Source organism: Coenobita brevimanus, chromosome 34, assembly GCF_032717465.1.
Source record: "Coenobita brevimanus isolate Jiangsu-jjx chromosome 34, ASM3271746v2, whole genome shotgun sequence".
NCBI lineage: Eukaryota > Metazoa > Arthropoda > Malacostraca > Decapoda > Coenobitidae > Coenobita > Coenobita brevimanus.
The window spans coordinates 16,157,435-16,170,791 of NC_136987.1; the positions used below are offsets into that span (position 1 = coordinate 16,157,435).

Consider the following 13,357-nt stretch of genomic DNA (forward strand, 5'->3'; position numbering starts at 1 on the left):
GTGGCAAAATTTACAAATAAATTTATATGATGCCTTGACTTACAAATGCAACCAACTTCTCGTCACCCAAACATGTCATAATCTATAGTCGCTTGCCATGTGGATGTCTAAACATATATATATATATATATATATATATATATATATATATATATATATATATATATATATATATATATATATATATATATATATATATATATATATATATATATATATATATATATATATATATATATATATATATATATTATTATTATTATTATTATTATTATTATTATTAACCAGTACTTTTCCAGCGTGAACATAAACAGCTGCACTGTGAAACGAAGGGTGGTGATGCACATGCAAATGGTATCAAAGTCTTTTTATGTAAAGACCGACTTGCCCTCTTTTTACCGAATGGTATGACGTCCTTACTAAGAAGAAAAACTCCAGCAGTTAATTGCTTTCTCCCTTACTTGTATACATCTGCATCTGTATTCGGCCATATTAGGTCAACTGCAGGACTTTACCTTCTCTTCGGAGAGAGAGTGAAGGGCAGAATTCAACTTTTCCCATCCTTATGAAATACGAACAGAGCAGGGGTGTATGGAGGAGTGACATATGCCTTATGTGTGTTAGAGTTTGTATATATTATGTCATCGTTAGAACCTATAGGGTGCGAACATAATTGTGTAAATAAATGAAAGGACATATTACCAGCACCCATTTTACCCTAAAGAGGAAGACGTCCCTTCTGACCTCGGGATAGGAAGACCTGTGCCAATTGGATACACTGAAGGAATATAATAAAAAAAAATATACATACAAAGATGTTTTATGCAAAACTAATGTAGCTGAAATACAAATATAACGTCTGTTGAGACCAGATGACTAGGAATTAATAAAACTGAGCTATAATAAATACATTTATAAGTTACTTGAAAGAAAATAGTGATGGAAAAAAGTAGTACCGACTTATTCTCTTCCTGAGATGCACATACATGGAACTGAGCAAAAACAAAAAACAAAAACAAAAAAACTACCTAAACCTATAAACCTAATACCTAACTATCACACAGTCAGCCTGCCAGCCCTGGGTTCCACAGAAAACTGGGTGCCTGGCATAAATGGAAACAGGTAATAAATATATACACCGCTACCCTCAAAGCACTCAATCAATGTGTCAGGCTCCTGTTGTGGGTCCTTGTATGGTATAATGTCGGCCGTCACACCACCACTTGGGTCACTGGTACACTCAGTCAGTGTCAAATGACTCTGGGGTTCCAGCGTGGTGTCAACAGTCGTGTTAAACTCATCCAACTTCAGATTCTCTGCCAGCTCTTCGTCTGACAGGCATCTTGTTCGTTTGGGGCCCATGACTACACAATGTAAATAACAATTCCCAATTACCCATTATTCCAGCCACCATTGACCCCTAAAACCACCCCATTACGGGGTCACTGCTACACTAGGTCAATTCTCATCACCCACAATAACAATCATGGGTTTCTGTGTCACTCAGGGGTTCCAGTGTGATGGCAACAGTCCTCTTGAAATACTCCTGCCTCAGAATATTCTGCCAGTCTGTGTGGAACAGCTACCTAACTTGTTTTGCCTTCATTATCTACACAAATTCAGTATAAACCGAAGAAACCATAAATACTACTTTATACTGCATATCGTGGGACATATTACACGCATGTACATGGTCATATTGTGCCTAAAACACTCAAAATGTGCGTTCAAGTCTTCCACCTTGACCAGAATGGCCCTTCTCTCTCTTTCTGTTTTTACAAAAATTATACGCTACAGGAAGACATGTGCCAATTGGATACACAGGTACTCACCAGACAGTCAACAATGGCGGGAACTTGGGCAGAAACAGCATAGGCTGGCTCAGGACTGCTAGGTGTAATGAAAAACGTTGCCCATAACGCATTATTCTGGACACCATTAACGGCGAAACTTAAACTCATCCTGGCCGTGTATCCATATGGCACAGGTCAACCTATCTAGGGTTTAATGTCCGCTATGATTGGGCTCGAACACTAGACTCGGGGCACATGCATCACAAAATGTGTTCGCTAACAACTGGGCAACCGCACCTACCCGTCGTTAGCTATGAGTAACGGGAGTCAAAATTTCATGTTTTTATCTTGAAAGCGTGATCAGTCCCGAAACCTCGTATGCTGGCCATAATACTTTCGTGACTTGTTTTGTCCATGCACATAATCAGTATTAGCCTGAAAACTCTGGTCGTGCATAATGGACAGGCGTACATAATAATACTGTGGGGCGATATAAGAGACAGTAGATGCAGCCAGATGTTATTATTACTCGTTATATTTCATAAATGTTTATAATCGACAGTTATCAATGAATTCCACAGCGTACAGGTAATATTGTCAAAGACAATGTGTAAGCCTAAAGTTCCATCTTATATTTGGTTCTTTTTTGCTGTATGTTTAACCCTAATGATAGGACAGTCTAGAATTTCAATTCAGTTACCGTTGGAGAATTATCAAATCGTAGACTCAGGATAATAGAATGAGTTATTACTGGTACCATTAAACCTCATGACTGGGACAACTAATGTTTATATTCAAGATACCATCAAACAATTTTATCTAGGTAAGAGTGAGGAAAAGAAACCTGAGTGGCAATGAGTGTCAACCAATACCCTGGCATTAATAAAATTTCCGTAATTCGATGCCTTTGCCAACTAATAATTATTTTTCCTAAGTTTTAGAGTATATTTTCAATCTAATATGCTTCACAGACACAAGGGAAAACCGATCTCCATTCACTTATTTCTGGGTGCCTTTGTGTGGTGCCTTTGTGTTGGTGTTAAACCCATTGCGCCCCCATCATGTCATCCTTGGCGGGGCTCTGCTATATTAAGTAATGGCCCCTGACAGTGACATTAAAATACCTTATACAAATATGTTTTCTGGCGGGCCCTTCCTCAAGTGTTTGTAATAACTTGCCTCCTGTTGCCTGAGATGAGAGAGAAGGGAAGGTTGCAACTATATTATTACTAAAAATAACAAGAAATTTTCCATCGACTATTCAACTTTTTTGGTTGGTATGGATATTGCGACATTAAAACTTTTTTTTTAAATTCTTACATAAACTATTGAAGTTTTCTTTCGGTATATAACAAGTTCAGAAAGAAAGTACGTTGGTTGATCACACGCCCTGCGTCGCTCTGTGAAACTGTAAAAGGAAAGGGATGTAAAGAAACAGGCCTGGTGAGTAAAGAAATAGGTAGCACAGGTTGAAATGTTAGTGGAGGGCGGGGCTAGGGAAGGAAAGTATACCCTGCGAACACCAGTGCTCTAGAAGTAGTAATTTGAGTGAAGATATTTTCAAAATATCCTCCAAGACTGAAGGTGTTGAGAACGAAGATATGGATGGGATAAGGTGCAGTTGCGTTGGAGATGAGGAGCAGGCATGAGAAAAATGCGTCCCGAGGGATTACTAATTTAACTGTCAAATCAAAATCTTCTTTAATAATAACAACAATAAAACTACCTCGCGTTTCTCGCATTAGCATCACATCTTGCGTCTCAGGCAAACATGGCAAAGTAGCGTTCCAAACTTTTTGTGATATTGTTTTTTAGTATTGGAACCGTACCATTAAAAAGTATGCGAAGAAATTCATTCTTAAACTGGTACCAATTACGCATGGAAATCCGGGGAAGGGGACAGAGTGATAAGATTGTTTGTTTACTTATAGAAAATCTCATGGATCAGAACAAGATATTGTTCTAACATATAGTTACTTTAATACTGGAAGTACATACTAAAAAGAGGACTGTATAATAATGCGGACAACATCTCAGCAAAATTATTAACTACGTAACTTTTTTTTTTTTTTTTTTTTTAATTTACCCACTTAGAAAGAGAAATAAAGTTTTGTCAATCAGCAGAAGGGTAATTAAGGTAAATAACCAGTACAGGTTTCAGACGTACTGAGTGAGGATCAGTAACATCGACCTTTCCCTTATTTAGATCATTGAAAAAAAAATACACACAGAAACTGAACACTGCGATTTCTGATGACTATTATTCCACTAATTCTGATAGGACGCACTGTACGACAAATGTCTGGTTACATGACTAGAGACACCCTAAAAGACTGGTTCTGAAATTGGGAGCCATGGTCCCCAAGGTCCCACGGCAGTATTTTATGGAGGCCATGGCAGGCTGGTGTAAGTAGTAAAATCAGAGTGTGTCTGCCCTACATTCAGGTGAGGGGGGCCACGTGTTCAAGGTTGTCGCTTTGCTCCCTCTCGCTCCAGTGTATACTTGCTATGTTTTGACACCACTAGACCAATGAGCATGCAAGAAAATATACGGCTAAGTGACAACACTTTGTGTGCAATATGAAGGAGTGAACTTGTTTTCAAACAATCCGTATCTGAACCCATATTCACCGCTATAGAAGGGATTCTTGCAATAGAATCAGGAATGTGTATAAAGTGCAGATGTGCCTCCCTTGCTTCCAGTTGTAACCTCCCTCTTGGCCAGAACCACAATTGGCAACTGCAGATGTAAGTTTGTGAGAAATGTCTACTGCTTTCTGTCCAGTATTCCACTGTTACTTCCGAGATGTTTAATTGATATTCGTGTTGTAAAACTGAATTTTATTTCTGTCTGTCTATCTATTTACCAATTGATATATTTAAATACAGATATTCTTTTATAGCATATGTTTCCTCCATAAGTGTCAAGGGGTGGGGCGCCCATCATCCACCTACTTAATGTCGTGGTATTCTATTGTTGGGTAGCTCTGCATTGAGTGGCAAGCCAAATGATTTCCTGTAAACTTGGAATCATTTGCAACGCTGGGTGGTAACCTTACAACCAACCAACACGTGTTTCCGACGTGATAACAAGTGGATCGGCGGAAGGTTAGTGCCCCTTCCCGGAAAACAACTAAGTGGGTCGGCGGAAGGTTAGTGCCCCTTCCCGGAAAACAACCAACTAAAAATACGAACAAGAAGCCTCGGACCAGGATTGACCAACAGGTGATGACTAAGTACCGAACAAAGGACATGGTACGGATTGCGACATGGAATGTAAGGGGTGCGAAAAAAATAGGTGAAAGAGAGAGAGATTGTCCAGGTGCATTTTTTTTTTTTATGTGTCCGACCCTGGGCATAGGATTCACAGCCTGCTCTCAAGGCCCAGTAGTCCTCCTACATACTATACACCTCTGCATGTCACCACTTCGGCGCTAACACCCACCGTCCATATTGAATACATGCTAGGGCTGTCTAATACAGGACTGGTGTATTGGTATTAGCCGGGGTATGTTTACATGTCGGCGGGTCTTCTGGTAGAACGGTAAAGTCTGATTTTAATGAAATTCAAATCCTCAAACTGTTCCCTTCCTCAGCCGGGATTTGAACCTGGGTCCGGTAGGACTGCAGGCCACCTCTCTACCGATTGAACGCGGGAGAGAATGGGAGTAGATGAGGCTGAGAGAGCAAAAGAAATAGTTTGTATTGGTCTGTGCAAGAAATGAAAGGAGAATATAGGAGAGTATGGATCCATCGGCTCAAGCATTGTGTGGGTAAGATTAAAGGTTGGACTACAGTGTGGGCGGTTTCGAGTATGTGCCAATGCAAGATCGTGCAACTAGGGTGAAAGAAGAGTTCTGGAAAAATGTGGAAGCATGCATGGAGAAGTTTGAATGGAATAAGAAGTATTTTTGATTGGAGATGTGAATGGAAAAGTAGGGAATTGGATAATGTAGCTGGAGAGTAAGTCGCTGCATGACAGTATTGTGATAACAACCCTAACGTATGAAGTGAAGCTTGGATCTTGTTGGATGGACACAAGTCAAGAGTGAGAGCAGTGGAAATGAGTTATTCGAGAGGAGCATGTGGAGCTAGTGGAGAGACAGACTGACAAATGAGGAAGTGAAAGAGCGTTATGGTGTGGATGTGGAAGTGATAGAAACCATAAGGAGAAATACATTGAGGTGATTAGGCCATTTGGAGAGGATGGAGAGTGAGAGACTGACAAGTAGAGTGTATGCGGATGACGTGGAGGGGGGAAAGTGAGGGGGAGGCCGAGGATGAGATTGAGGGATGGAGTGGAGAGGTATATGAGAGAGAGGGATGTGATCTGGGAGAAATGGCGTTGGACATGGAGGCGATTTGTTTGTGGCCATCCCTAACGGGATTGAAGAATCTGGCAATACATAGGTAGATAGCATTCCTCCACACTGCCTTCCCAGCTCACTGGTGGTGTCCTTATCACACTTCGACCTTTGCTATTGCTCTCACATATTCTATTAGTAATCTCATTTCTGTTCATTTTCTGATTCATTCATTTGTTTGATACTATTATTGGCCAGTTACACCAAAAAATACAGCACTGATTTAAAATATAGTATTGAGATGCAGGAGTGCTAGCTAGGTGGCAGTGAAAACTTCTAGATAGTTCGCGCATTTTCAATTGCTAGCCACAGTTGCCAACTAGCCTGCTGTTGTGAGCAGAAGTATTTTGTAAAAACGTGCATTAATATTTATTCGTTTTTTCTCTAATGTTTTATTTGGATGATTATTAAATTATGTACCGGTAATACTCATATTTAATTTCAGTTTGTATGCTAAAGCATTTAGAGCGTTATGTAATTTAAGAAACCTCTGGAATATTTTGGATGTCTCCGACTTGGAACTGCTGCCTCTAGGAGTACCTAGAACGTTCAGTAGCAAGGAAGGTTATAAGATGAGAAGTGAATAGAGGAGTTAGTTTACTTGTGGCATGTGAAGTTAGTGTAGCTCTGCCACTCATGAAATTAGTTAAGCGGCAGTGTAATTACAGGTACTTGAAAAATAAAGACCACGAACGTGAGAATTCTGCGTTATTACGACGCCTGAGGTGATAGGATACAAAAACCCACACTGGCAGACGAAAAAAGATGTATTCCAAACAGTTTCGGCGACAGGTGTCGCCCTCTTCAGTGGATCTACAGACCAAGAGTGGTACATACAAATGCTGAGAAGCTGCTTATATGCAGGGTGAGGACACGTTTTCCCAACCACACCTGATGTGACATCACCTGACTCTCCCTCTACTCTGTCCACGACCTGAGTGAGGGATTACAAGGGGCGGCAAGGACCTTGCCATTAATCCTCTCATCACTGGATCTAATTTATACATTTCTTCACTATGGTTAAAATTATTATATCTCTCTATACATTCAGCTTCCACAATCCTACGTTTCTTATAGTTACTACATTTGTACAATATTTGGCTAGAATTCCAGTCGATTCTATGGTCGTTTTCCGAAGAGTGAACGTACACTGCGTTATTTATGTTGCCTATCTTACAAGCATACTTGTGTTCCTTAATGCGAGTGTCCAAATCCCTTCCCATTTCACCAATATAAAGCAAATCACAGTCTCTACATGGAATTTTGTATACCCCTGCAGTTTTGTTACTAATTACAGTAGTTTATTCTTTACCAGCATTCATCATCTTAAGGTGGAAGTATATCTAAATGCAATGTTTACATCCAAATCATGACTCACAACCTTCGCCAAGCTAAGATTTGACACATACGGAACCGTGATGTATGGCTTATTTTGCTGACTTTGTGATGTTGGTCTAGGTACAAAAAAGGTTTTTCTGGCCTTAAAATACGCTTGTCTTATAAACCGACTGGGATATTTTAGATCTAAAAATATTTTCCATATCTAGGCGTTTTCCGTATCCAGATGTTGGGGACTACTAATTCTGAGTGCTCTAAGGAACATAGAAGAAATAACTGACATTTTAGTGGAACTCTGGTGATATGAATAATAATAATGTATATACAAACTGCACTGGGTTGGTTTCCTGTATACAGAAAAGCTAAGTGTCCCGAGTTCATCCCTGTGCACAAATACATCTAAAAATGGAAGCGAACCATTATTTTCCCATTCAACTTTAAATTTAATTGAGGGAACCAGTGCATTTAATTTTGTAAGAAACTCGTCAAAGTTAGCGTATACGTCTGGCCAAAATGAAAACACATCATCAACATACCTATACTAAATAAAATTTTGAGGAGATATGGTGGTAAGAAGGTTGGATTCAAAATATTCCATGTACAGGTTACTAAGAATTAGAGAGAGGGGCAAGCCCATACCCATACCAAACTTTTGCATGAAAAACTGATCACCAAAAGAAAATGCATTACAACGCACACACAGGCTAATAATTTGGAGAAAGACATCATGTGGCATGCCGAGATCAATGTTACAATTAGGTAATTTTTCTTCCAAGAAACTAATTACAGCTTCAATAGGGACTTTAGTAAAAAGCGAGTCTACATCAAAACTGACCAACCTGCCACTGGAGAAACTGAGAGACTTAATCTTATCAATAAAATCAGTAGAGTTTTGGACATGGATTTAGAGAATGTGCCAACCAATGGTGCTAATTTGTTCGTTAGAAAATTTGAAAGTTTGTAAGTGAATGAGCCACACTGTGAGATGATAGGACGAAGGGGAATCTGTGGTTTATGGGTCTTTGGTAAACCATAAATGTAAGGCAATTTTGGATTAATTTGAATGAACTTACTTGCATCAATGTTTGGCACATCCTTTAAAAGGCTTTTGACTTTCTTATTAAAGTCTGTGGATAACCTCTTGAGAGGGGATAACACAAGTTTTTCGTAAGTAGTGGCATCACTCAACAGGTGGTTCATCTTTTCCACATAATCTGGTTTGTCTAAAATGACCACACAATTACTTTTGTCCGCTTTTGTAATAAGAATAGAATAATTTTTCTTGAGACTTTCAAGGGCCAAACGAAAACGTCGTGGTATGGAGTCATTGGATTCAAAATTTCCTATGAATTTGCCTTGAAACCAGGAAATGATGTAGCACTTGATTTTGTTTCTTCTACCTTTAACAGCAAGCTGGATATCCAGTGCCTTACTGGTTTAATAATTAGCAGTTTCATAGGAAATTTTGAATCCAATGACTCCATACCACGACGTTTTAACTATAGTGAAGGAATGTATAAATTCGATCCAGTGATGAGAGGATTAATGGCAAGGTCCTTACCGCCCCTTGTAATCCCTCATTCAGGTCGTGGACAGAGTAGAGGGAGAGTCAGGTGAGGCCACATCAGGTGTGGTTGGGAAAACGTGTCCTCACCCTGCATATAAGCAGCTTCTCGGCATTTGTATGTACCACTCTTGGGCTGTAGATCCACTGAAGAGGGCGACAGCTGTCGCCGAAACTGTTTGGAATACATCTTTTTTCGTCTGCCAGTGTGGGTTTTTGTGTCCTATTTCTGGTCACGATAGTGTGACTCTTCAGCCGCCTGAGATGATCTTGTGTCCGTTGAAAGGCTGATCCTTTGATGAATGATTCACTGTGCGACGTCCTTCCTATACTAAACTACGGCCGTTGGAAACCTGTGGCAGTGTGGGATGAGGACGTAACAACATGAAATTCAGCTAATTCATTTTCACTAAATGATCTCAGTTACAACCAATACTAAAAAAAAAAAAAAAAAAAAATCACACGGTTTTCACCAAAACTGATGTTGATGCAGATTCAGCTGCTTTGACTTGAAATTTATGACAAACTATGAAATTTTAATGCAACGTAGAGTAGGATACAAATTTGAAACAGTATTTGTTTTTTCCTACTTTCTTATAACCGTCGATGTTTCTGGATGACTACGTATTCACTTGTGGTATCTTATGTTTATTCTGTTGTATTTGACACCTGTTTGCTTTTTTTTTTTTTTTTGCATCAACATTTACTGTTTACTGTCAGAATTTATGAATGTGAAAATGATATGGCAGTAATAAGCTTATTCATAGTGTAATTCTAAGTTTAGCAATTTCACACACTATTTCACATTGTTATGTAACGGTGTACCATTATTTTAAGTAATCTTTGCATAAGTAAAGGCGACGACGGAACCCGGGTACCACAGGCGGAGAATTCGGAGAAATTATTAGGATTATGATGCCAAGCGAATTTTTCTTCAATTGCTCTACTGGAATCATCTATATTATTTACTGTTTCTTTAATGAAACTAATTTTAACCAGTCACGTCCCGAGCTATTTCGCACCTCCGACACCCCTCAATCCAGAGGTATTTTCGAAAAAATTTTTTTTGGCTAAAACCTCCGCTTTTGGTGAGAAACATCGAAATTTCATAGAGAAATCGCTCACCTGAGTTTTAAAATACTCGATCCAGATAGCAGTACCTCCTTACCTGACTGGGTTTTCTAACAGGCTGGCACCAAAGAAAACGAGTTCTATGGGAGGGTAACCATTTCACACCACTCATAAACGGTATTTATTTATTTACTTGGTACGAATTTATGTGTAGTACGAGAGTATATTGGTTTTCAAACAGTAATATAGGCATTATAAGCATCGTTTCACTCACTGACTCATCACCATACCTGACCTTCTTTTGCCACATTACCTGATCATCATTTCTGACTGTTTCTTCCTCAAATGCTATGTAAACTTTGTCCTCCACATTGTCATCGATTGGGGAATCACTCTTGCCCTAAATGTCTTTATTGGCCAGGTCACTGGAAACAGGTGAATTGCCGAGACAATGGCGTGCGGGGGGGGTGGTGGAGGTTATGCGGTGTAAGGCATTGTCCCTGCTTGGCATCTTGTAGGGGAATAGAGGAAGGTGTCCCGTGTATACGTATGAAAAATCATGCACGAAAATTGAAAATTGTGCAAATTAGGGACCTTGCAATTGCACGATGTACCACTACGTCGTTGGGACTGGCAAATGCAAAATGTTGCAACATACCCATACGTCGACGGGATGGGGCGGGTTAACCTATTAGAAACAAAAATTAACGAACAAAATAACGCAGTATTTTCTGGAAAAAAAAGAAAATCAAATACTGAAAACCAGTGACTTCATCCTACATAAAATTATTTCACTTGGGAGTAGTTAAAAATATATCATGCTAGCTTGGCTAATTTGGCGCTGGTGATTATTTTGTCAACATTGATTTGAAATCAGTGTAGAGAATTAACTGACTTTGTTGCAAGTGCTCACATGATTTTAATCCTCATCATTGATCTGTTTCTATATCTTTGGCTTTTTTCATATAGATTAGTGATGGGTGTCGTGTTGCTAACAAGCGGAAGCTCAATGATGAATATAATAACTACGGATTTACATTAATCTTCGCTGATGGCATTGAGAAACCTTAGTGCGTGGTGTGTTTCAAAGTGCTGGGGAATAATTCTGAGGCCTAGTAAGCTGAAGCATCATCTGACGACAATTCACCCTCAGTATGCGGAGAAAGATCCCAATTTCTTTATGCGCCATGAACAGAGTTTGGGAAAACAGAGACTGGATGGCAGTGGTGCTTTCCAACAACAGAACTTAAGTGTAGCAGAGACATCATATGAGGTCCCTTTTGAAACAGTGAGGGAGAAAAGGGTCCACACAATCGGTGGAACTTTAATTAAGCCTTGTGCTGTAAAGACGGTCAGGCAGGTTCTTGGAAACTCATCTACACATAAGATTCAGCAGATTATTTTTGTCAAAAAACACAGTGAAACGGAGAATTAGTGAAATGTTAGCTGATATCATGGAACAGGAGATACAGGAGAATAAACGGTGTCCAGATGATATGTTCCCAGCACAAGTGGATGAGTCAACGAATGTGAGCTCTTGTGCATTGCCAGTCGTATTTGCAAGGTACCGGTATGTATATTATGCATGACATCAAAGATGAATATCTGTTCTGTACATTGCTTGAAACAAGCAGAAAATCTTTAGATGTGATTGAAATTTGACTTCTTGCTCCACAGCTAATGGAATAGCCTGAGAAATTTATTGTGGAGTCTGTACTGACAGCGCCCTAGCGATGCTGGAATAAAAATCGGGGTTACAGTCATATCAAGGAAGTAACTCCTAATGCGAAGTGGTTCACTGTAGGATCCATCATTTTGCATGGGTGTCAAAAACCCTCCCTGATGCTCTTTATAAGATCTTGGAGGCAGTTGTAAAATGTGTCAACTTTGTTATAACAGGAGATATGAACTCTCGTCTTTTCCAGAAACTCTGTGAGGACATGGGTTCAGAGCATGAATCCCTCCTGTTTTACTTTAAGGTGCGATGGCTTTCCGGGAGCAATGCTGTGAACAGAGTATCTGAGCTTCGGAGAAAGCGTAAAGTTTTCCTGGAAATGAATGGGAAGGATGATCTATTAAGTCTCTTCAACCAGGCGTTGTGGGAGTCACGTCTTACATACCTCGGTGACATTTTTGAGCAGCTAAACAGGCTGAATCTCAAGGTACAAGGCAAGGAATGCAATTATTTCACCTCAAGGACTGCATGCGTGCATTTCCTGCTAAACTCCAGAACTGGCAAAGGAAAGTGAGTGCAGAAAATGTAGCCGTGTTTGAGAATCGTTCAACTGTTCTTGACAGTTTGAAATGGATCACCTGCTTGACCCATCACTCAATAGCGAAATGATTCAGCACATGAAATCCATAGAAAGTGAGCTCAAAAGATACTTCCCAGAATTCAAGGGGGAAGAAGGGAAATTGGTGAGGAATCCTTTCTCCGACTCTCTTAATATTACCTCAATTCCCAATGATGTTCAGGACGAATTCTTTGGCCTCAAGAATGATTCTGCTGCCAGAGACATTTAAGAAAAAAAAAAAAATCTCTGGCTGTGTCCTGGTACTCTGTGTATCAGTCATATCCAAAAGTTAATGAAATCGCACTTAGAGTCCTCTTGCCATTTTCCGCAACATATTTATGTGAAACTGGTTTCTTCACCCTTCTACATATAAAAAGTAAAAGCTGAAACCGGTTGGATGTGGACGCTGATATGAGATGTGCTTTATCGAATCAGTCGACTGACTGAAAGCAGGGTCATCCATCCCATTGAATTTAACAAAATATGCATTTTGACTGATAATTGTAAGCATTAAAATAAATGGAGAGCACTCAAACGTTTTTTTTTTTTTTTCATCATTACTTGTGAAGGACTTCAAAGAAAACTGAAGGGGAGCCACGAGGATGTAAAGGATCCCCCACAAGTGGGGAATGAAAATATTTGAGAAACACTGCTCTAAACTATGCTGGATCTCGTCAACTACAGTGGTTCCCGATAATATGCAGATGAATTTGGCGTATCATGTCGATGATTCAACCATAGACTGAATGCATTTATATTCTTACTAAACTGAAAGCTAGACAGAAGCTAAGTAACATGGAAATGTGTATATGCTAAGCATAAATACCATATTGTATAGCCTACCCTAACATAATTTGTCATCCAGCACTGTTATAACGAATCCCCTGATACTCTTGTTAAAAACTTACTGGTCTAGCTCACCAAGTGCTCGAG

At 39.5% G+C, this 13,357-nt stretch overlaps 1 protein-coding gene across 1 annotated transcript; it reads left to right on the plus strand.

Moving 5' to 3' along the window:
* Positions 1–11,569: 11,569 nt before the first annotated feature.
* LOC145396007 (zinc finger BED domain-containing protein 5-like) lies at positions 11,570–12,653 on the plus strand. Its single transcript, XM_080269473.1, has 3 exons — positions 11,570–11,659; positions 12,056–12,292; positions 12,429–12,653. Exons 1-3 carry the CDS (start codon positions 11,570–11,572, stop codon positions 12,651–12,653), a joined length of 552 nt encoding a protein of 183 aa, XP_080125599.1.
* Positions 12,654–13,357: the final 704 nt, after the last annotated feature.

Excerpts from the sequence above, each read along its gene's own strand:
- LOC145396007 (XM_080269473.1), top strand. The coding sequence starts at position 11,570 with ATGTTAGCTGATATCATGGAACAGGAGATACAGGAGAATAAACGGTGT. Across the intron at positions 11,660-12,055 it reads AAGTGGATGAGTCAACGAAT|AAACTCTGTGAGGACATGGG; the intron begins GTGAGCTCTTGT and ends CGTCTTTTCCAG. Across the intron at positions 12,293-12,428 it reads TAAACAGGCTGAATCTCAAG|TTTGAAATGGATCACCTGCT; the intron begins GTACAAGGCAAG and ends TGTTCTTGACAG.